General features: G+C 43.3%; 1 protein-coding gene and 1 non-coding gene across 4 annotated transcripts in view; both read right to left on the bottom strand.

Annotated features, from left to right (window-relative positions):
* Positions 1-25,445, bottom strand: part of ATG16L1 (autophagy related 16 like 1) — a 46,774-nt gene that overhangs the window by 14,569 nt on the left and 6,760 nt on the right. Inside the window, exons 3-12 of one of the 3 annotated variants that reach the window (XM_019923525.3) lie at positions 23,631-23,736; positions 22,846-22,919; positions 21,733-21,984; positions 18,007-18,072; positions 15,530-15,616; positions 14,817-14,873; positions 13,823-13,925; positions 10,753-10,858; positions 6,051-6,121; positions 5,323-5,394 (exon numbers count right to left, since the gene is read on the bottom strand). In XM_019923525.3, coding sequence (XP_019779084.1) covers positions 5,323-5,394; positions 6,051-6,121; positions 10,753-10,858; positions 13,823-13,925; positions 14,817-14,873; positions 15,530-15,616; positions 18,007-18,072; positions 21,733-21,984; positions 22,846-22,919; positions 23,631-23,736 — 994 coding nt within the window. The remainder of the gene's footprint in view (positions 1-5,322; positions 5,395-6,050; positions 6,122-10,752; positions 10,859-13,822; positions 13,926-14,816; positions 14,874-15,529; positions 15,617-18,006; positions 18,073-21,732; positions 21,985-22,845; positions 22,920-23,630; positions 23,737-25,445) is intronic. The other 2 variants (XM_019923527.3, XM_019923526.3) reach the window with 2 other exon arrangements.
* Positions 12,299-12,574, bottom strand: LOC117313073 (small Cajal body-specific RNA 6). Its single transcript, XR_004527535.1, has one exon.

The raw sequence follows: 25,445 nt of genomic DNA on the forward strand, positions 1-25,445 counted from the left end.
TCAAGCACCTTTTCTGACCACAACGCTATGAGGTTAGAAATCAATTACAGGGAAAAAAATGTAAAAAACACAAACACATGGAGGCTAAACAATACATTACTAAATAACCAAGAGATCACTGAAGAAGTCAAAGAGGAAATCAAAATACACCTAGAGACAAATGACAACGAAAACACGACAATCCAAAACCTACGGGATGCAGCAAAAACAGTTCTAAGAGGGAAGTTTATAGCTATACAAGCCTACATCAAGAAATAAGAAAAATCTCAAAGAAACACTCTAACGTTACACCTAAAGGAACTAGAGAAAGAAGAACAAACAAAACCCGAAGTTAGCAGAAGGAAAGAAATCATAAAGATCAGAGCAGAAATAAATGAAACAGAAACAAAGAAAACAATAGCAAAGATCAATAAAACTAAAAGCTGGTTCTTTGAGAAGATAAACAAAATTGATAAACCATTAGCCAGACTCATCAAGAAAAGAGGGAGAGGACTCAAATCAATAAAATTAGAAATGAAAAAGGAGACGTTACAGCAGACACACCAGAAATACAAAGTAGCCTAAGAGACTACTACAAGCAACTCTATGCCAATAAAATGGACAACATGGAAGAAATGGACAAATTCTTAGAAAGGTATAACCTGCCAAGACTGAAACAGGAAGCAATAGAAAATATGAACAGACCAATCACAAGTAATGAAATTGAAACTGTGATTAACAATCTTCCAACAAACAAAAGTCCAGGACCAGATGGCTTCACAGGTGAATTCTATCAAACATTCAGAGAAGAGCTAACACCCATCCTTCTCAAACTCTTCCAAAAAATTGCAGAGGAAGGAACACTCCCAAACTCATTCTATGAGACCACCATCACCCTGATACCAAAAACCAGACAAAGATATTACTAAAGAAGAAAATTACAGACCATTATCACTGATGAATAGAGATGCAAAAATTCTCAACAAAATACTAGCAAACAGAATCCAACAACACATTAAAAGGATCATACACCATGATCAAGTGGGATTTATCCCAGGGATGCAAGGATTCTTCAATATACATAAATCATTCAATGTGATAACCCCTATTAACAAACTGAAGAATAAAAACCATATGATCATCTCAATAGATGCAGAAAAAGCTTTTGACAAAATTCAACACGTATTTATGATAAAAACTCTCCAGAAAGTAGGCATAGAGGGAACCTACCTTAACAGAATAAAGGCCGTATACGACAAACCCACAGCAAACATCATTCTCAATGGTGAAAAACTGAAAGCATTTCCTCTAAGATCAGGAACAAGAAAAGGACGTCCACTCTCACCACTATTATTCAATATAGTTTTGGAAGTCCTAGCCACAGCAATCAGAGAAGAAAAAGAAATAAAAGGAATACATATTGGAAAAGAAAAAGTAAAACTGTCACTGTTTGCAGATTACATGATACTATACATAGAGAATCGCAAAGATGCCACCAGAAAACTACTAGAGCTAATCAATGAATTTGGTAAAGTTGCGGGATACAAAATTAATGTGCAGAAATCTCTTGCATTCCTATACACTAATGATGAAAAATCTGAAAGAGAAATTAAGGAAACACTCCCATTTACCATTGTAACAAAAAGAATAAAATACCTAGGAATAAACCTACCTAGGGAGACAAAAGACCTGTATGCAGAAAACTATAAGACACTGATGATAGAAATTAAAGATGATGCCAACAGATAGAGAGATATACCATGTTCTTGGATTGGAAGAATCAATACTGTGAAAATGACTATACTACCCAAAGCAATCTACAGATTCAATGCAATCCCTATCAAATTACCAATGGCATTTTTTACGGAACTAGAACAAAAAATCTTAAAATTTGTATGGAGACACAAAAGACCCCGAATAGCCAAAGCAGTCTTGAGGGAAAAAAATGGAGCTGGAGGAATCAGACTCCCTGACTTCTGACTATACTACAAAGCTACAGTAATCAAGACAATATGGTACTCGCACAAAAACAGAAACATAGATCAATGGAACAGGATAGAAAGCCCAGAGATAAACCCACGCACCTATGGTCAACTAATCTATGACAAAGGAGGCAAAGATATGCAATGGAAAAAGGACAGTCTCTTCAATAAATAGTGCTGGGAAAACTGGACAGCTACATGTAAAAGAATGAAATTAGAACACTCCCTAACACCATACACAAAAATAAACTCAAAATGGATTAGAGATCTAAATGTAAGACCTGTCACTATAAAACTCTTAGAGGAAAACATAGGAAGAACACTCTTTGACATAAATCACAGCAAGATCTGTTTTGATCCACCTCCTAATGGAAATAAAAACAAAAATAAACAAATGGGACCTAATGAAACTTCAAAGCTTTTGCATAGCAAAGGAAACCATAAACAAGATGAAAAGACAACCCTCAGAATGAGAAAATACTTGCAAATGAATCAACGGACAAAGGATTAATCTCCAAAATATATAAACAGCTCATGCAGCTCAATATTAAAAAAACCCAATCCAAAAATGGACAGAAGACGACCTAAACAGACATTTCTCCAAAGAAGACATACAGATGGCCAAGAAGCAAATGAAAGGCTGCTCAACATCGCTAATCATTAGAGAAATGCACATCAGTACTACAATGAGGTATCACCTCACACCAGTTAGAATGGGCATCATCAGAAAATCTACAAACAACGAATGCTGGAGAGGGTGTGGAGAAAAGGGAACCCTCCTGTAGTGTTTGTGGGAATGTAAATTGATACAGCCACTATGGAGAACAGTATGGAGGTTCCTTAAAAAACTAAAAATAGAATTACCATATGATCCAGCAATCCCACTACTGTGCATATACCCAGAGAAAACCATAATTCAAAAAGACACATGGGGCTTCCCTGGTGGCGCAGTGGTTGAGAGTCCACTTGCCGATGCAGGGGACACGGGTTCATGCCCCAGTCTGGGAAGATCCCACATGCCGCGGAGTGGCTGGGTCCATGAGCCATGGCCGTTGAGCCTGCGCGTCCGGAGCCTGCGCTCCGCAACGGGAGAGGCCACAACAGTGAGAGGCCCGTGTACCGCAAAAAAAAAAAAAAAAAAAAAAAGACACACGATGCACCCTAATGTTCACTGCAGCACTATTTACAATAGCCAGGTCATGGAAGCAACCTAAATGCCCATCAACAGACGAATGGATAAAAATGTGGTACATATATATAATGGAATATTACTCAGCCATAAATGGGAACGAAATTGGGTCATTTGTAGAGACATGGATGGATCTAGAGACTGTCATACAGAGTGAAGTAGTCAGAAAGAGAAAAACAAATATCGTACATTAACGCATATATATGGAAACTAGAAAAATGGTACAGATGAACTGGCTTGCAGGGCAGAAACTGAGACACAGATATAGAGAACAAATGTATGGACACCAAGGGGGGAAAGCGGTGGTGGGAGAGGTGGTGTGATGAATTGGGCAATTGGGATTGACATGTATACACTGATGTGTATAAAACTGATGACTAATAAGGACGTGCTGTATAAAAAATAAAATTCAAAAATTAAAATAAAATAAAATAGAAAAAAAAATATCATCCCGCACTCAACTCCTTGCTCTACTCCTCAAAGGGCCTAAAATGTAAGGAATCCTGTATGTCACTCTTCACTAATTACACAGTTTTACTGTACCTCAGTCTAGAATAATCCAGGCCAACTGAACACAGGAAAGAGCACAGGACTCAATCCAAAGTCTCATCTTTCTATTTGTTAACTGTGTGACCTCGGGCAATTCTGTGGGCTTAGCTGAGCCTCAGTTTCCCCATCTACCTACCTCACCTGCTTCCCCCTGAGGATTAAAAGCAGTAACATATATAATATACCTGACTACTGGGTCAAACACAGAAACCACTCAGGTAAAAGCCCCTTTGCTTTAGGAAAAATAATGACTGCAGAAGTATTCAACCCTGTCTTAAATTTCTGCTAAGCAACTGATGGGTACATAGAGAAGGCATGCCACAGGATGGACTGTAACACTGCCAGGAGAATAGTCTAGGCTGTTACATGGAACTTTTTCCATGCTTACGGTGCAGGACTATAGGGCTTCAACTGAGAACTCGTTCAAGCATTTGAACAGATGTGTACCACTGCTTAAGAGGAGTCCAGCCCTGCCCGCAGGCATCCACCTCCCTGTTCCTTCCTTGCAACAAGAACACCAGGGAGACCCTTCCGCTTTCAGAAGAGAACGTAATCTTTTGTCATCCTCACATTTCATGCTTTGCACATGGATCCTCTTTCAACTAAGAATCAAGAATTACCACCCTTTAGGTATTAGCTAGCATCTAACACTGGCCATTTTCCACACAGCTCCTTCAAGAAAATGGAAAGCCCAAGTGATAAGTGAACCGTGTGTTTCTAACTATTCTTCTAGCTGCATCCCTGCACCATCGAATCAGACCATCAGAAACTACCTAATGGACCACTTCTATTGCAGCTCCCCACCTCCCTGTAGATTTCTCTTTATGAAGTTCACCTTAACATCATGCTCTCTGCTTTTCATGTGGGTTGACACACAAGTTTGCGTCAAGCTTTTTTTTGCGGGTAAAATACCTACCAATGTCAAGTAAATCCGCCATCTTATCTTTCAGTAGCCTTTATTTAATGAGCTCATGTGAAGGTTGCTTCAAGCTTAAGGAGAAAAACACGTCTCTAAATTAAGCTATGTCTTCTATTAGAACAAAAGTGATATAACCATCTAATTTTTGTCTTTGTCTTGGAATCCAAGCGTCTTCTTGGTAGGTTTGGGTCCAGATGCAGATTTCATCAACATCTGATCCCACTGTTCTTGCTTTCCCATACACCTGTTTCCTGGCTTTGAGTTGTTTTATCTCTCTCATAAGTGTACCCACATATACTTCTATAGCCTACTTTCCAGTTCTACTTTGTGAGGTGATTTAGTCTTGGGGTGCTTAAGAAACACAGATTACACTCTGGTGCTAAATTAGCTGAAGATAAGCTAAAACTGACACCTACCAAAAATATTTACTTTTTATGAACAGGAGTGTCCCAAGTCTTTCATGGAAACGTAATGGTTTCCTATTGCAAATATTCTGCAACTGAATATTGGACAAAGTAAGAATGTAAAGTGGAAACATCAATTTTCCTAAGGAGGAAAGGAAAGGGCAGGGGCAATCAAGTATTGAGTTTCACGACAACATACAATTCTTCTAATCAATCAACCTGCCATTTCCTACATCATGTGACCGGTAAGCAACCACGTGAAGTTTGGAGATTACATTAACTTTCCTCACTGGGTCTTACCCGTAACCGATAGTCATCCACAGTCCAGATGCGGCTTGCAAAATCATTTGACGCTGCTAAGAGGTAAGATCCCTACAGGAATAAAGGGGAGGAGAAGAAATGTTAGCCAAAATAGAACTCAGTTCACATGATACAAATTCCCCGATGCCTGTAACTATACACCTGAGCTGAATACCGCTATAACCAGCATTCTGTGAATTTATCACTCCCCCTTAAGTTCAGACCTTCCTCCGAGCCTGCTCGACCTCACCTGTAAGCTGTAGATACCTCCAGCTCAAAATGGAATTCCTCCTCCTGTGTTCACTCCTCACCACCTCCCACCTTCAGTAACAGCAAGTACTAATTCTCTGCACCTGTCCAAGTCCAAGAGCTCAGAACCACCGACTCTCCCCAGCCACACCTCCCAACTGCCCCCGTTGGAGACCTGCTTGTCTCTGGTGCTTCTCGCTAGACCCTCTCCTCTCCACCTGCACTGCCTTGGCCCAAACCGGGGCCTTTATCAAGTCTGGCGACTGCCTTGCTGGGGTATCCCAGACCTGTCCCCCTACCCAGTCTTCAACACGGTTGTGATCAGCACAGAATTTATAATCTACCTACATCCTTCTCTAACATTAAGACAGAAAATAGCAGAGAAACCAGGTAAGTTTTTAAATTTCAAGAACCAGATGTTTAAAACTGTTTCTAAAACCCTCTAAACTCACCCATTTCCGTGGATATTAGGTACTTACAGCACTATCGAATTCAATGCTTGTAATTCCTGCATTACTGCCAGACAGGGAGCCCTTGAACTCACATTTGTCTGCATACAAACAAAGGTTAAGAAAGGAAGGTTTAAAAACAAATGATGGCAAATCCAACTTATCAATTAAAATGAGGCACTTGAAACACAATGGAAGCCAACTACATGGTCAAAAACAGCTTTCCTGCATCTTTACAGAATCAAGTAGCAGGACAAATGGAATAATGAGACCAAAATATCCGGCTGGTCAGTTCCAAGAGCAATGAATGTACAAGCGGGTGCAGAGCCCAGCATTTTCCTGTGGGTCTTACGCTGTTCTTTTCAAGAAATTCAGTGTCATCAATTTCCTTTACAGAAGATAAGTGCAGGAATTTAAAAACATGTCAATTGACCCTAGAGACCGAGTCTGTTATTTCTCAGTAAAATTTTCTACTTTCCATAAATACATCTTTGGGTTTGATCAATATTTGCCAACTTAACTATCACTTTCGTAGAACCTGACCATTAGAATTTCAGAACCCAAGTAGGAAAAGAAATTTCTACTTACATAAACTGGCTGGTCCCTAGAATTCTAGTAAAGCTCGTTTGGAGTTTCGGTCACCTCTCTGTTCACTCTATATACGGGAGCCTAAGGTTCTGGCAATCCAATCGCCCGCCAGTGCTCCCCCCTCCCGCTGCCAAGTCTCCTCCACCAAGAGGCCCGTGCATATACCCCCGGGCTGTTTTCAAACAGCTTTGGCCACCCGCAATGAAACTTTAAAGATGAGCGTATGAGTCTCAATGATGATGTGATTCAGTTTCCTCTTTAAAGGGTATCTTTTTTTTTTCCTCTAAGAGTTTTATTTATTTATTTACAACTTTATTGGAGTCTAACTGCTTTACAATGGTGTGTTAGTTTCTGCTTTATAACAAAGTGAATCAGTTATACATATGTTCCCATATCTCTTCCCTCTTGTGTCTCCCTCCCTCCCACCCTCCCTATCCCACCCCTCTAGGTGGTTACAAAGCACCGAGCTGATCTCCCTGTGCTATGTGGCTGCTTCCCACTAGCTATCTATTTTACGTTTGGTAGTGTATATATGTCCATGCCACTCTCTCACTTTGTCACAGCTTACCCATCCCCCTCCCCATATCCTCAAGTCCATTCTCTAGTAGGTCTGTGTCTTTATTCCTGTCTTACCCCTAGGTTCTTCATGACCTTTTTTTTTCTTAAATTCCATATATATGTGTTAGCATACGGTATTTGTCTTTCTCTTTCTGACTTACTTCACTCTGTATGACAGACTCTCTAGGTCCATCCACCTCATTACAAATAGCTCAATTTTGTTTCTTTTTATGGCTGAGTAATATTCCATTGTATATATGTGCCACATCTTCTTTATTCACTCATCCGATGATGGACACTTAGGTTGTTTCCATCTCCTGGCTATTGTAAATAGAGCTGCAATGAACGTTTTGGTACATGACTCTTTTAAAGGGTATCTTAAGGATAACCTATATAGACAAGCCAGGAAAACAATTAGGGAATCATTCAAATCAAACTCATAAAATAGGAGCACAGAATAGTATACATTTCAATTAACAGCCTTTTCTCTTAGGACTTCTAGATGCTAATAAATATAAATACTGGTTTGGGGACTTCCCTGGTGGTCCAGTGGTTAACACTCCACACTCCCAATGCAGGGGCCTGGGTTCGATCCCTGGTCAGGGAACTAGATCCCTCATGCCATAGCTAAGAGTTCGCATGCCACAGCGAAGATTCCACATACCACAACCAAGACCCAGCACAGCCAAACAAATAAATAAACATATATATATAAAAAATACTGAAAAAAAAAATACTGGTTTGGAGCTGTCAAATACATTTAGGGCCAGGACTATTAACCTGGTGGATGAACCCCTGAATTAATTTGCAAAATATGGCACATTTAATGCCTTTCCCTGGATCCTAGCTTTCAATAGATTTTCACAAGTCAAAAAAAGGCCAACACCTACTAATTTAGGACTTTATTTAGATTAGATCTTTATAGACAAAAATATTACTGCAAATTCTAAAAGATATCTCTTCGGCTTATGCCTAAAACACTGGTCTATTTGTTTGGCAGGTGACAAAGTGCCAAAATGTAAGAAATGATCAGTAAGTGCTAGTCTACACAAGAGATTGATCTGAAAAGACCAAAGATCTTATTAAAATCTCTTTTATTTAGAAGGCACTGGGGAGACTATGTCAAGAGTATTTATGTAATTCCCAGCAGAGCTGCTGCTTTTGACAGAATAAGCAAAGACAGGTGCTCCTACTGGATGCAAAGTGGTGGTGGAAGGGTAAAAAAGAGGACCCCCGAACTATTTCATAAAAGGCCTCTTGGACTTGGTCTCTTCCAAGACTCAGTAAATATTAGCCAAGGGGGAAAAATTATAGGCCAAGTAAGCCATTTGTGAAGGAAAGATCCTATAATTAGTTATAGGATATATATATAGGACTGATATTTGTTCCTGAAAACTATAAAAAATGCTGCCAGACACTATGTTATTTCTGTAGACCTAGTAGAAATTTTTCATTTTATTAACACAAATTATGTTCTGGCACAAATTATGTCAGTATTAATGTTGGTTAGTGTTTACTTCCTCTTTAGCAGCAAAAAAGTAACACTATTACTAATCCCTGGTATCTTTAATTTTCTTATAGGTGTTTTTACTGACCAAGGAGTAAAACGAAAATATTTTTAGTGCTATCTGTATTTAATTGCAAGGCATAATCAAAACAGACTATCTGTGTAGATTTTTATCACAAAATCTCTATTCTTTTTTTAAAAAATTAATTAATTAATTTATTTTTGGCTGCACTGGGTCTTCGTTGCTGCATGTGGGCCTTCTCTAGCTGTGGCGAGCAGGCGCTACTCTTCGTTGTGGTGTGCAGGCTTCTCATTGCGGTAGCTTCTCTTGATGCGGAGCACGGGCTCTAGGCGCGCAGTCTCAGTAGTTGTGGTGCACGGGCTTAGTTGCTCCGCAGCGTGTGGGATCTTCCTGGACCAGGGCTCGAACCCCTGTCGCCGGCATTGGCAGGCGGACTCTTAACCACTGTGCCACCAGGGAAGCCCAAAATTTCTATTCTTATGATATGGTTTTATTATTGTTTTGTAAGTTTCAGCAATTACCATTCATAAGGTGTTTCTTGGTAAAACACAAATTTTGATGGGTTTCAAATAGCTCTAACTGCCAGGGATTTAAGTACTGAGTCATTTCCATGAAAACCAAAGGCCAGGGTAGACAAACTGGGTGCTTTATATGACAACGTGTTCCAGCAAAGGGATCTTGCTCTAAATACATCAGCAGTAGTAACACAGGGACTTTCCTGGGAAGTCCGTGCTCCGCAACAAGAGAAGTCACTGCAATGAGAAGCCCGCACACGGCAACAAAGAGTAGCCCCCGCTCTCCACAACTAGAGAAAGGCCGTGCACAGCAGCGAAGACCCAACGCAGCCAAAAATCAACCAATCAATCAATTTATATATATAAAAAAGTAGTAGTAACACACATGCTTCTTCAGCAGGTCTATAGCTCAGAGGAGGATGTTTTGGAAAAAGCAAGGCATCTACAGTCTTAACACTCAAGCTCAGGTCCCAGGTTTCACGACTCCCTGTCCACGTAAATCAACCGTGTAAATCAAGTAGTGTCTCTGAGTCTTCACCTGTCAAACAGGGGTGATACCCACCTAACGGCACAGGGCTATTGTGAGGATCCGAGGAAATAAAGTAGAGAAAGGTATGATGGTGCTATTTATTGTTGGAGAGTGAGCATGTATGTGCTGCAAGTATGGAAACCGGACAAAGTGGTTCCTATAAAACCCTTCAGTCTATTCTTTGACCTTGCCTTACTATTATTATTTTTTGGCTGTGCTGTGTGGCTTGTGGGATCTTGGTTCCCTGACTAGGGAATGAACTCAGGCCCTTGGCAGTGAAAGCCCAGAGTCCTAACCCCTGGACTTCCAGGGGAATTCCCTGAACTTGCCTTACTAAATATACATGTATATTTAACTGAATATCAAAATGTTGAAAGTGGGCTATGCCCATGTTCAGAATTCTGGGAGAGGATTTCACTAACTCTCATTTCCTGTTCTAATGTCATCCCATTTTGAGTACTCTGAGGTCATTCCTGAAACAATGTCTAATCAAAGAGACTTCAGTCTTGATTTTAGAATCCTTGTCCAATAAGCTATTTGTTAAATACATTTTCCTAGATGATACACCCCTCTGTTTATTCTCAAGCTTAGATACGATGTCAGTCATTTTTTGCTAGGCTATGGCCACTGGTATTATTAAATGCATAAACCACAGCTTGATGTGTAATTTAATTGTAGAGTCCATGACTGTAAGATTTTTTATTTTCCTTCTAAAACCTGTACTATCTTGGAAGATCCCCTGGTCAGTACGTATTTGAGAAAACACAAATGCTAACGTATCTGTAACTCAACAGCATTCTCTAGTCTACTTGGAAACCCAGAGCAAACATCTACTTGGCTGTATCAGCTGTAAAGGATAACTGAGAGGGTAATAATGCTTTGGTCAGATGATTCCTCACACAAAATACTGTATGTTTCAAGAAGATGAACAATTCAAAGACTGCCTGAAAGCAGGGCCAACCAGATGTCACCAACACAGCTTCCTTCTGTTTCTCACTCCAGCGAGATCTCACCTCCGAACACTTCCCAGAGCTTCACCCTCCGATCCATGCCTCCCGTGGCCAGGAGCCGGGAACCCGGACTGAACTGCACAGCATTGACCTCCCCATCATGAGCGTCCTGCAAGACAAGTGCCCTGTTTCAAACCCAACCCCTGTCATCCCCAAGAAGAAAGGGCCCAATACTGATGAACACTCTGGACCCCTAACCAAAGGTTAAACACCTGTCATTAAAGAGGGGACCCAATCACAAACTTGGGTTCCTAGCCCAGAGTCTCCTGATTCTATTATCATTAAATACTTATAGTTACAGTTCTATTTTTTAAATGCAGTGCAACCTTCTTAAAAAGCATTCAGAATCTGTGTAAACTAATTGCCTAAAGTTTGTCTTTGCATTAGTTTTCCTTCTTCTAAGAATAATGTAATTTCAATCTATACTGTACTATGATCTTGAGAGCTTAAAAGTAAGCCTATGGTTAACTGCCTCTTCTGGCCCAGACTGCATTAATACCACATGTTAAACTACGTATCAAATTAAGGTACAGCGTGGCTTCTCATGACTTTAAAAAAAGAAGCCTTTTCTTTTTTTAAAAAGTCTTTCTTTTGGTCTCCCTAATACGAATACATCCTGATATGAGTAGATGCTGGTCCTACTGCCACCCATCAGTGTTAGAGTAGAATCCCAGGTAGTTCTTTCTGGAAACAACACGGCGCTACATGTACTAGCAGTGAGGCCTCCGCCAAGTTCCTTCACTTCCCAAAGCCTCAGTTTTCTCGTCTATGAAAATAGACTTCTGCAGGTTTTGTGAGCTAGGAACATGTCTGACCATGACTCGGCCTTTGACAAAAGTAGCAGGTGTTATTTTGGCAGAACCTAATTCTTCACAGGGAGATGTCTGAGAATGGCATCCACGTTGGAACACATGATCTGAAAAGGTGGTGGCATTTGTGTTCAAGATGAGAAAGGAAACCAAATAAAAAGCACCCCATCCCAGAATGGGAAGAGAGAACACTAGACATGACTATAATCTCCTCTCTTAAAAGACCATGGATACTGAAATATTTATGAATGAAATACCATGAGATTTGCTTTAAGTTGCTCCAGCAAAAGTGTGGGCGTGGGGTGGGGGGCAGATAAGATTGGCAAACGTGACTGACTGAAGCCGCCCGACAGGAGGACGTCCGGGAAGTTCTTTTACTCTCTACTTCTGCTTATATTTGAAAATTTCCATAATCAAAAGCCAGGGGCGGGGGACCCTGCAATACATGAATGATAAATACTAGATCCTTAAACCTATCATCAATCACTTGCCTAAAAGGTCATTTTGGGAATACAAAATCTGATCTTCACATTTGCTTGGGACTGAAAAAGGTGCCCAAAGTATCGAGAACGTGACTCATGAACCGACTGGAACAGAAACATGATTTCTTGTTACTTTGCTTGATCTGCTTTCTCTCCACCCTCTCGTGTCCCAGGGCTGAAAAGCCGTCTGACAGGGGAGCAAACTTTTTACCTCCATACAATTCCGTTTTCTTTGTAATGGTACCTTTCTACTTCGGAGGTCTCAGATTGAAAACTTGAGATCACGCACCATCACAACCATGGCTGCCTCTCGTCAATCTCCTGTGCGGCCGGTTCTGTTGGACGCTTGTCAGCTGTGCACTGCTCACTCTCAGAGACACACACTGACAGAATCCCCAATTATCAGCTGCTCCATTACCCCATACACACGACTTAAATGTGACAGGAGGGAAAAAATGGGCTGCTGGGAGTTGAGGGCAGGGAAGGCAATGTGACGTTAAGTGCAATCAGACCTTTTACCAATCATCATCGACCTCCGAGGTGCCCAGGCCTGTTAGAGAATCACAGGAGTGGAGTGGGAAGGGGCCTTAATGGTCCCCCGTCCAACTCCTCACCCACAGCAGGACTCTCTTTACAACGACCAAGGTGGCTAATCGCTCAGCCAGTTCATTGTGTGGAAATAACTATTAAAGTTCCTCTTTATGCCCGGAACTGAAAGCTCCCCCCATATAAACTCCATCCCATTGTTTTTTTCTTTTTTGCGCTACGCGGGCCTCTCACTGTTGTGGCCTCGCCTGTTGCGGAGCACAGGCTCTGGACGCGCAGGCTCAGCGGCCATGGCGCACAGGCCCAGCCGCTCCGCGGCACGTGGGATCTTCCTGGACCAGGGCACAGACCCGCGTCCCCTGCATCGGCAGGCGGACTCTCAACCACTGTGCCACCAGGGAAGCCCCATCCCATTTTTACAGCAAGCCTTTCTCTCCCCGAACGTCAGCTCCTCCAACTCACCCCTCACAACACAAGAGTTAACCCAACTATTTGGGCTTTGCTCTATTCTTCCATCCCCCACCCCATTTCCTAGCCCTGAGCCAGGGACTCTACAATTCCCCAGGCCGGTTGCATGTCCGCTCAATTACCCCAGCCAGGATCCGGATTATCCTTTAGTACTAGGACCCAGCTCCACACTCCAGCTGACAGCCATGGTATCACAGTGGCTTCTGCCCAGGAGTTTCTCCGGCTTCCAACTATGTGCTCCTAATGGTCAGAAGTCACATGGACCTGAGTATAATTTGTGAAGCCAACAGCTGCCCTACTGACCTTCCAAAACAGACCACTGACTAGAAACTCTAAATTGGAGCCAACTGGTGACAACAATTGCATGAATTATTCTCTAATACCTCACCATCCCAAATGACAACAATTGCATGAATTATTCTCTAATACCTCACCATCCCAAATTAGCTCTCCCCTTGCCCCACCCCCTCATGCTACCCATCATCTCAGCCAGTCCTACATTACAGAGGGTGGCTGCAAATAAATTCTGTTCTCTGAAGAGCGGCAAAATACACTAATTTTACTCACCTTATCAAAGCAACTTTGCTTTGCTTTGCTTATCAAAATATAATCAATCCTTTCTATCAGACAGCCAACAGGTCGTCTGATAGAAAGTTCCCTATGAATAAAACAATAATAGAAAGCTTAGCTGCAGCAGGAGAAAGGGTCCCTTGTCAGGCTCTGTTTCTTTATGAAGCTTGGTGGGCTGTGGGGATAAATCATACTTACGAAGACACACATTGCAGTCGTTGGCACCCTCACTTCTTTACTAGAGCCAGGATGAGTATCCACGTTATCCTGGGGAACTGGAAAGGAAGACACAGAGCGCCTCCTAAGAAGTAACATAAAGGAAAACATCAGGATGGCACAGGCTTACTGTCCACCAAACTCTCAGAAGGGATTCAAAGACATCTTTTATCAATAGCTTCTTTTCCCTTCTAGACCCTCCAAACCACAGAACGATTCCCCAAATCAGAAGCAACCTCACTCAGTGACAACTGGAAAGACAGTCAGCACTTACCTGTACTCTCCTTTTCGCTAACCCGTGGACTCCAAAACTCAACACTGAAAAGCAATCCTGAACAACTGCTGCCCCCATCAATAAACAGCTACAAATGTTCTCAACTTAATGTAACCGCTAGCTCAGAGGGAGCTCGTTGGTATTTTCATAAAACTATTTTAAGATGATTCCTATGCCTGGTTACAGTCATCCTCAGCATACACTTGTGGTCAAGGTGGAGCTGAACACATGCCAAAAGAAAGAGCGACCCGGCCTTGATTACTGTACAGAGCTCAGCCTATTCGCCCGTCTCAGAGGGCTGACAGCATTCCTAGGAGCATGCAAAGCGTCCTGGTTATTAGCACATGTACACGTGATGATTGGTGTAGTGAAGCAGTGATCAGCATAATTATCAACGACCCACACTTGCATGCTGGGCTAAGAGAGGATAATATTTTCACCTGGCAGCATCAGAAGAGTGATGTCCCAAAAGGGGAGACTCGGACAGACTAAAGGGTAAGGCCAGAGATCAGCACGCAGCGAGATTAAGAAAAAGGAAGTTGAGGAAAAAAGGAAGAAGCTAAATGAAAAGCTGAAATTAAGGCATCTGTATACTCTGCACTGAAATTCTGGCGCACGTTTAAAAAACAACAAATCATGTACATGTACTCAGGTATATTTATACACATATTAACAAGGAAAGGTGAAGGTTTTCTAACCTACCCAAAGATATTAGTGATAGAATCCAGAAGGCCTCCAGCAGGCTGCGAGAGTCGCTTACTAAAGAGGAGGGGAGGATAGGTTTAAACCTTAGAAACATTTTGCCCAAATAATCAATCAAAAACAGTCCACAAAAGTACCTGGGAGTGTATTTCCCAATGAGTTCCCAAACCCCAGCTGAGAACCCCTCACAGTACTGAACCACCAGAAAGCATTGGGAAGGTAGGAGGGAAAACCCAGCCTTGAAGTTTCAAAAGAAACACGGTTCCCTAGCACTAAATTAACTTCCCTGGAAATAATGCTTTAGACGATGAACTGTCTAAGTGACCTAACAACAACTTCTGGTGGTTAATGACCAAGCCCATTCTTTTCATCCTGTTTTGGCAAATTAAAAAAAGAAAAGAAAAGAACTCCTGGAGCCCTGGTAAGAATTAAGCATATGATCTAAACAATCACCTGCCTAACAAGGTCCATCTTTCCGAAAGCCACTACACTTTTTCTGCTTCTCTTCACAGCTGGTGGCGGCACTAAGGGACGGCTAGCCTCCTGTTAAGCAGAGGTGACCCGAGAAAGACGGAGACACCCTGGAGCCCGCGAGCCCCATGGCTGAGCGAGCGGGGCTGCACGTTCCAGCTGGGGGCGCCGCACCGTTCCCTGGCCCCGCCCACAAGCATGCTGCCGGGCTGCTCCGCCCCTGGCACAGCCCGTCTACTCACGCGGCTGCTCTGCTGACGGCCCGCACCGGAGAGGCCTCCTCTGCGTGATCGGAGGTTTCATCCACAAGGACTTCAATGTCATCATCCCTGGAAAGAAGGGCAAGAGGCTGAGTCTTTGATGCTGCTGAACAGGAGCTTTGTGATGAGTCTGCTCTGCAAAGGCCGACACCAACACCACCTCCTAATCACACACGGGCTATGTGACTTGGCTGTGACAGAAGCAGTCAAGGCCTCTCTGGAGAAAAAGGAGCTGCCATCTGAGCAACAGCGAAGAAACGATCTGTTCAAGTCAAATCCAGAATTCCAACTGAAAACAACTTTACAAGTGAGCTTTTGCTCTTTTTAGGTCTAAACACAGCTCCCACTTGGAAAGCAATGACATAATGGCTTATTAAGCCTATATTCACACAACCAGCACTAAGGTAGATTTTTCTCATCAGAAGTCTGGTTTGTAGCTCAAGGGCTCCCGCATGCCAACTGGACTGCAGCACTCACTAAGAAACAGTTCCCATGAGACGGGCTGAATAACATAGAGGATAGCTAGGGGCAGCTATGGTGTACAAGAAACTGCCAGGATAGGGACAAGATCCAAGTCAATAAGGAAATGGACTGCTAAAAGGGCAATGAAGTCAACGGGTACCTAAACAACCCAGTTCTAAATATTACTGTAATAGTAAAAGACAGGAAAGCAAGATCTAAACACAATTCATTTTTGACTGGGTATTTGAGGCTTATATGTTTAAGCATAGCTCTGGGTATTTGCTGTTTCTGACATTTTAGAGAGTCCATTATATTACACATGAGATAATCAAGTCACAGGACCATGCTCCTTTGCTGGTGCAAAGCTCCTCTGGAATTCCCCTTCCTCCCCGTTTTCCTGGTTGCAGGGAAGGCAAGTAATTATTTTGGTCTTAATGACGTCCTACCAAGTTGCAATCTTCATGGAGAAGCAAAATAATAAAATCTAATAACCCAAGACTTTATTACCAAATGTTTGGATTCATAAGAACTTGAGAGATTTTTCCATGATTAATTATCTGGATTATGTAAATATATACTTCAGAACTTGTTACCAAGCAAGTTAAACCAAGTTCAAGTAAATTTATTTTCCTTGGCTATTGATTCTAGGGTCCCGTGTAACTGAACCCAGTCTTGGCCAGGATTAGAGAACAAAGGCAGGCCTGAAGACAGAGAACAGGCTGGGCTTTCTTCTCTTCTCAGTCGTGGTCTGCGGGTCACTTGTGTCCGCACAAGGGTAACAACAGAACAGCAGACATGGTAAGGGTAACAAACCTGAGCTGAGCCTATGTAAATGGTTTGTTTAAGATAGAGTTGTATAGTTATAAAGGTACTTGGAACAGTGCAAAGGCCCAGGACCACGAGAAAATACCAGCATCTGGTAACGCGTTATCAAAACCTTTCAAAGGTGTTAATGTCCTTTCACCTAGAAACTCTACTTGTAGGAAAGAACAGAGATTAAGAACAGGACTTCACAGTCAGACACCCTTAAGTTTCCACCCTGTCTCTGCCTTTTCCTTTGTGATATGGGGCAGGATGCTGGACCTTTCTACACCTAGTCACCTGTTTATGCTGGCCAATAAGAGGCAGACAAATGATGCTTTTATAAGCCGTTATTTTTAAGGAACCAAATCTCATTTCCAGGTCGACTATTTAGCTACTTTGTAGCTTTGGGCAAATACACCTGAGATTCATTTTCGACATGTGAAGAGTATAGAAATTATGCACATATGCTACATCTAAAGCAAAGGCTTGGTATGAGATTTGTTTTCTTATAAATCAAGACCTTTGTCTGGCAGATGACTCCTGAGTGAATTTAAATCACTCCCCTCCATTTACAAGGAAGCAAGCAACATTTAAAAAAACAGAAGATCAGAACTCTAATACTATATTCCAGAGTCCATTTTAAAGAGGAGAAGACCCCACATCCTGAACCAGAGCAAAGGGAATTTAGTCACTAAAATACCCACTGCTCTGAAAACAAAGCTTCAAATCTCAGGGAAGACCCTCCACCCAATTTCAGATTAGGAAAAACTCCATATTGACTCAATTGCTTTTGTTCCAGGAAATCCCAGTTTCTACTTAGGCTTCAAAGGTTTGCCCAAGCTCCACTTGAAGCCACAAACCAAGAAGAGAGCAAGAGACAGAACCCCAGCCCAGCATCACACGGCAACAGCTCCAACCAGAGGCAGAAAACAGGTCGGTCTCAACAGGAAAACAGCGAGGCTGTCACTGGTTAAGGGTGGAGGAAGTCAGAATTCACACTCACAGCTAATGAGTATAAACTGGAACAACTTTCTGGAAGGTAATGGGTGTTTTTTATTTGCTGCCCTAAGTCTTTTCGTTTTCCTTCTACATTTTGTAAAATGGTTTTATAGAAACAGAATATTGTAAGACTATTTCAAAACAGCAAATCAAATTACTACGAGCATAGTTTCGATTTGTACATCTCTACTCACTGCTCAGCTGGGAGAGGTTCCTTTGCTGCTTCTGCGAGCTCCTTCTGCAGCCGGGCTTGCCGCCTCCTATTTAAAAAAAAAAAAAAAAAGCCCACTATTTATGTCTACTTAAAGAAAGCATGGGGTTTTGTCTCTCAAAAAACTACTTAGTAACACATTTGAATATTCAATGCACTTAAAGTAACAACTACCCTGGACAAAGATACCCGAAGTCCCAAATCCACAACTGTAACTTCAGCAAGGATCCTATTATAATGGATTTCAGAGCAAAGCCCTACGAGGGATTAGAGAGAGCAGTGAACCAGCAAGGGAGAAGCCTGCCTGTGGGGACCCGGGGCCTCTCAGGACAGAAACATGCATCAGGTTCATCCAGGGTTAGTCATGGTCGAGACTTAGTTTTCTGAAGTAAACAGTCTCACGCTAACATATCAAGAGCATGAATAATAATAAAAATTTACTTGTACCTAGCACGGTTTTTTTATTTTACAGAATTTGACTCATTTAACACTTATAACAAACTTTTTGAGATTAAGTACTATGATTCCCATTTTATAGACGAGGAAACTGAGGTATAGTGAGATTCTTGAGTCATCAAAATGTACAAGGCTTCAGTTTACTAGGGCTGGACACACAAGTCCTGGCTGCAGCAGAATTTTAATGTCGTCAGCAGCCGCTTCCTCTCTCTCCCCTCTCAGAATCATTTTTGTCTTTCCTTCCCAAGTCCTCAATTCAGGAGCTTCCTAACCTTTAAACCTTGGCCTCCCTCTCTTTTCCATGGCAAGTTCACCTCTATCTGTCATTTCTGCCCTCGCTGTGGAGGACCCCCAACCCAGAACTCTAGCACTGCTACTGAGCTCAGGTCAAGAGTTCTGCTGGAATTTTTAAAAATTTTTCTAAATTAAAAAACAACTTTTCTAAGTTTTTAAAAAAGTTTCTACTATAGTGATAATTCTCAAAATAGGGCAAAGTCCTGTAGGTGGCACATCAGAATCTGCGATGGGATGAGGCTCTAGCTTGAAAAAGTGCCTTACACTCTTAATCTTATACCTTGAAGATGAAGAGTCAGTTTTACAGGACAAGTGACAAAAATTACAGGTTAACAAATTTTTCTTAGCTGGAATAGATGACCTATAAACTATCTTTGAGGGGAAAGCAGAATCCCGGTGCGGGGTGTGTAACACTCCTCTAAAGGAAAGGCACCTGTCTGCAAGGAGTGGGTAAAGGACAGAGCTGGAGTCACGGGGAGAAAAAAACACCCGCAGCCCAGGCTTCATTACGACAGCGGAAATGTCCTTCTTTAATGCTGACAGCTTCTTACACAGCAGCCACCGTGCCTGCCTGTGGGGACACACCCCAGCCTTGCAAGGGAGGCGGAACACAAGCAGCTATTTCAAAAAACAGCACTCCACTATGACCCAGGTAAACAAAAGCTGCTAGGAGAGGAAGGACATCTAATCTGGGAAATAGGTAGGAAGGGGGAAGGCTTCTAAGAAGGAGGAACTAGTTGAGTCAAGTAACGAAAAGAATCCCCAGGTCCCACACGTGCAATCAGATGGTTATGCGTGCAATGGTATATTCCTAGGATAACATTCCAAAGGACAGAACAAGGGCAGGTATGTAACGTGCCTCACTCCCCATTTTCACTAGAAAGTTTGGGTTGTCCTTGCCCACGGTGATGATCAAGGGCTCTCCCTCTGCAGAACCACACGCCTGCCCACTTCTCCCTCAGGCAGGCTCTCAGCCCGAAGCCTAACAACTTCCACGGAGCCCCGGTGTCCTTACCACCCCTAAGCTGCCCAAGAGCTCCACATATAAGCCACGCAATTTTACTTAAACATGAGACAGAAAGAATATAAGGACAGCTCACGTTTTCTTAATACAAACTTAAGACGTATATATATTTTGAAAAGACTTTGCAAAATCCCACTGTATGAAAGTATCACAATTTCTCCCCCCACCAAGGGATATACCGCTTCTAATTTCTCACTACTGTGAATAATGGACTATCACAAAATCGTGCTTGTGAACGAACCTCATCACTCAGGATAAAGGCCAACAAGTGGGAACCATTTTCAGGTGCCTGCCACCTCCAGGGCCCTCCAGGGGTTAGGGAAACAGCCTTCACATCAGCAATGTGAGGGGCCTGTCCCACCTTCCTCCCAACAATCCTTTTTGCCAGATTCACTGAGCTCGTCCACTTCTTTCATGAACTATCTATGTTACAGCCCTCTGTCTGAATGCTCACCTGTTCCTTACTGACTCTATACTAAGGATACATATTTTATAATAGCATAGCCTATTTGCTTGTTTTATAGTGTTCTTCGATGTTAAGAAACCTACAATTTTTATACAGTCCATTCTTTATTACCATTACTTTTTTTTGGGGGGGGGTGTTTTTTTTTTAACCTTTATTTGCATTTATTTTTTGCAGCATTTATTCCCGGGCCATAAGTTTTTGTTTCTTCAGGTATATCTGTTTCTTCTGGGCAACCTCCTCTTCTGGTTTAGGAACAATCTGTTCTTTTTCAGTAAGGATCATCTCAGTGTGGCAGGGAGAGCTCATGTATGGGTTGATCCGACCATGAGCTCTGTAAGTCCTGTGCAGCATCTTGTGGGCTTTGTTCACCTGGATGTGCTCAGTGACCAGAGAATCTACATCTAAGCCCTTAAGTTCAGCGTTACTCTCTGCATTTTTGAGCATGTGCAGTAGAAATTCAACACTCTTTTTGGGCCACCAACCCTGTGTCCAGCCCCACTGTTTGGCCTGGGCACACCTACCAACTCCATCACTGTAACGACGGAACGGCACACATTGCTTCTTTAAAGTGACATCCTTCAGATACTTGGTGGTTTTTCGGATGTGCATATCCTTAATGGCCTGGGCAGTTTCACAAGTGTTCTTAAAGTGAACATGAAGATTTGAACCTCTTGACTTGCATGATTTTGTGGGGTTTTCTGGGTCAAGTGAATAGCGAACCATGTTTAGAGGTCACCTCAGGCTGCTTACTGGAAAAGCTACCATTACGTTTAATGTTTAGAAAGTCCTCCAATACTCCTATTTAGGAATTTTTCATAAAACAAACAGCAGAGAGTAACATTTTTTGCTTCTACCTTTTGGTTTCCGTTTTTACACAGATTTCAAAATCTTTTTGCATATATTATTTGGTAGGATTAGGGCTCTTTGTTATTCTTTAAGGCTCTTTCCTATTCCATGCATTTATTCTTTTAGATAAACTACAATAATCTTTTCAAATTCTAAACTACTGATGTGGGGATTTAAAATAAAATGTTCTAATCTTTTGAACTCATTACTAGTGAGGCTGGCTCACGGTCTTCTTGTACGCTAGCCAGATCAGAGTTTTTGCTATGGGTTGGAATAGTTTTACAAAATGGGGCAGTGGGGGGGGCGGATTATACGTTTTTTCTAACTCTGGTTTAATTTACACTGTTCAAGAACTAGCTTTTCTTCTTGAAACACGGAAAGAATTTGCTGGCAAAAATAGCAACGGGCCAAAGCCCTTTTGGGAGGTAATCCTTTGCTCAGCTGTAAAAGTGTTCTTATAAATGCAAATCTCTTTCACACCCACCGCCCCTTCTAATTTTGTTAGTGCTTCCTGGTGCCCCCACCCTGTGGTCAGAGCTGCCAGGTTGGTTTCTTTCTTTTCTAAGAACTAGGTGCGACTTCATTAAACAATGGAAATCACTGACTGCCGATTCATCTCCCACCTTGAATCCTTCTCATTCTCCGCATTTAAGCGATTAGCTTCCTGGGCTTTCTCAGCCATCCATCTGGTGACCAGCTCCTGGTTCTCCTCAGTAGTCTTCCTCAGTTTCTCCTCCAGGGCAGTGAAAGTGATCTGCAGGGCATCATATTCATCCTTCAGGGTCTGGTTGGCTCTTTCAAGGTCCTGAAGCTTAGTGCGTAGTTCCAGGCACTCGGTCTCGAGATCAGAGATGGTCTGCAAGCATTCTGCAATTCTGAAAACACGACGGGAGAGGGATACTGCACAAGACCTGTGTGAGCTTGGGCACCAACAATGACCTCAGCCATCACAGCAGGCACCTCACTTGGCCAAGCCCAGCCCCAGGGGTTTACAGGACAATCCCATTAATGGAGAGGAAACACCTAGGGCAAAATTCATCCAGACTATGAATGACTAGTTAAAGTATCTTTTAGAAAAGCAGGATGGGAAGGAAGAGGGAGCTTTTGATGCTGAAATAGTGTAGTAATGGGAGATTAAAAGGAGGCTGGGTATCTTGTGCATTCCATCAGCTCTATCACTCACTGAGTGTGAACGCCTGAGCAGGCTCCCCACCTTTCTAAGCCTCTAGAGAGCCCTCTCTGCGGAGTAAGGGAAAAGGCACAGATGAAACCCAGGCTCCCCTCCAGCTCAAAGATCCTAGGATTTGGAGTCCCTGTTTATCTTGACCGGTAGGCTTCTCCCAGATCAAGAACAACCCTGCCCACAAACTCATCCCCGTTCCCAATGGCCGGGCACTGGGCTATCTTGGTCCCATCCCCACCACAGAAGACACCCGCTCCCCCAGGCAATGGCCATGGGGAGAACTGTGAATGCCTCAGGGACACTTCCAAGAGCGAAGCTGACTTCTCAGGGGTGTGCTGGGGCCCTGGAGGACGGAGGGCACTCTTCTTGCCTTTTCCATCCTCAGAGGGTAGAAAAGGACCCCAGGCTATGTATGCACAGAAACGAAACTTGTGCTGAGCCCAGTGTGGCTACTGTTTGCCACCGATCACCACTGGCCCCGCTCACAAGAGTACAGTAAAACAGGCGGTGAGATCCCACGACCAGTCCCGAAGGAAGCGTGCTCTCTACTCACTTGGCTTCATTCATCTGCATCTCCTTGTCCTTCTGCTGCATTTGGTTATTCAGGTCAATCACCAACTGAGCTAACTGGGGGTAAAGAAGAACACTTTCATAAACAAGAGATTTTAGGACCTCAGTTGGAAACTCATAATTGCGGTTTACTTTAAAGAAAAAACAGGTGCCTGTGCGGTGGGGCCAAGGCACCAAGAAGAAACGAGCTGGGTGGCCGAGAGGAGAAGGGGCTGCGCGGGGGCACAGCGTGCGCTTTCCCTGTTGAAGGCAGCCTTGGATAGACGAGCAATGCTCCAGGTGACCGCCAGGTTCCTGCTGAGAACGCCTGGCTACCCCTCCACCCCAGCTACCTTTTCCGACTCTTCAGCTGATAATCAATTCAGCTGAAGTAATGGTAAGTTGCACTTTTTCAGAACTTGCCATTAGACCACCACCCAGTGTAAACACAGCCCAGGACTTGATTCTTCCTAATGAATTTTTCTGAAATTGCAGGTTTCACGCTTTATGAAGGTATTAGTTAAGACTTTCAGTCAATCAAGGAGTAAGCTTCTTTCTTTTTATGTTTCTCCACTTGTACCTTTCATGCCATCTTGGAGCATGACAACCTGGTTGTTATCTCAATGGCTTGCCCACCTGTTGACAGAGGCCTCACATCTTTTCTGTTCTTTCATTCCCACAGATAGAGCTGGTGATGCCGTATGTAGCCAGGATGGCTGCAAATTCCAGTGGGAGTGCCTGCCCCACCCCCCAACCCCCAAGACAGACGAGGAGAGGAGCTATCTTTACCTCCCCACGTTTCTTGTGTAATTCAGTCAGTTCTTCTTGGTGTTTAATCCTCAGCTGGGCCATTTCTTGCAGCTGACTATCATTCCATGCACCATCATGTCCAGGACTAAATGCCCCAACCAGGCAGATGAAAAGAACGTGTAAACAAGAGAAAAAAAAAAATCAGACCCCAGAGCCCTTCAATCAGGCACTGGAACAACAACCTTAGAATTTCAAACCTGTACATGACAATATAGCCAAGAAAGCAGTTCAGTTCTCCAGGCCAATAGAGTTATAAGTCACTACAAACCTAAAGTAGAAAGTAGGAGATATGAGACACAGGGTAAAACCAACCAGCCACAACCCATACCACCAGCTGCGTCAGGAATAAAGGATGGGTTCCGGAATAAAGTTCAGGTAAACGGGGAGGAGACAACGAGGTCCACTCACCCGACAAGTATCTGAGTGCCGGCTCAGGCCCTGTTTTGGTGCCTAGCGGGGAGAAGGCAGGGAACAGGAAGCTGCACAATCGGCTAAGAGTAGACAGACAACAAATGAGTAGATGGATGGAGTCAGGTGGTCAGATATGCTGTGAAGAAAAACTAAGCAGTGTAAAGAAGGGGACAGAGCGACAGGGCTCCTGTTCCACGTGCGGTAATCAAAGGCATCCCGAGAGAAGACACTTGACTGAAGACTGAAAAGAGTGAGGAACAAGCCATGCGGAACCGGGGGCGGGGCCCTGTGAGTGGAGGGAACAGCAAGTGTTGGAGAGGCTGGGGGCAAGTGTGACCGCAGCGCCCAGGGCAGGGGGTGCAGGGAGGATCGGGGAGGCCACTCAGAGCCTCGCAGGCCCCCGAGGACTGTGGCTTTTCCTATGCATGACTGGAAGCCGCCAAGGGTTTTGAGCAGAGGAACGACTTACGTTTTGAAAGGATCGCTACAGTTGCTGGGTGGAGAGCACACTGCAGGGGTTAAGGGCAGAAACAGCGAGACCAGTTAGCAAGCTATTACATATTCCAGACTCAGAAAGTGCAGATCGGGACAAGGTGACGGCAGCGGAGGCAGTGAGACGTGGTCAGATCCTAGCTAGATCCACTCTGGAGAGACTGCAAGACTTGCCTTTGAATTGGTTGTGGGGAATGAGAGAAAGACAGGAGTCGAGGACAACTCCAAGGCTTTTGCCCTGAGTGGCTGATTAAAGGTAGGCGTCACCTACTGAGGCAGAAGGACGGGGGCAAGAGGTTGGGGGAGGCCTGAAGAGCGAGTTCACCGTGGACATCCAAGTGGGCATGTCAAGTGGAAATTGCATATTGTTAAGAGTCTGAACTTCAAGTAAAGAGGTCCAAGCTGGAGGCTGACATATAGAAGCTGTCAGCAAACAGATGTATCTAAAGCCATGGACGGAGCTCAGGCCACCTCGAGAGTCAATGGAATTTGGGAAAGTTTGCAGGTGTTTGCATACTATCCCAGAAATAACAGCAGGTGAACAGAACTGTGGATCTGTAGTTCAGGAGAGGGGTCTTGGCTGGAGCTACAGGTGTAAATTATCAGACTACAGTGAGTAGCTGAAACCACTCCCCAGGGAAAGCACACAGATGGAGAAAAGGAAGATGGCTGGCAAACTAGGATGCCACCATCTGAAGTGGGGGCACTGTCTCTTCCCAATGACCGATAAGAAATAAAGAGGGAAAAGGCAGCAGAATGATGCTCCCTCCTAAATCTACCCTCCATCTCTAAAAGCATTTTTCTTACATGTTCTAAGAAACACTAATATTGCATTCTTTGAGGCAACATAGTGCTTCCCCAATCTTGGCCCATGAACTAGAAGCCAAGAGA

This window comes from Tursiops truncatus, chromosome 7 (genome assembly GCF_011762595.2).
Source record: "Tursiops truncatus isolate mTurTru1 chromosome 7, mTurTru1.mat.Y, whole genome shotgun sequence".
NCBI lineage: Eukaryota > Metazoa > Chordata > Mammalia > Artiodactyla > Delphinidae > Tursiops > Tursiops truncatus.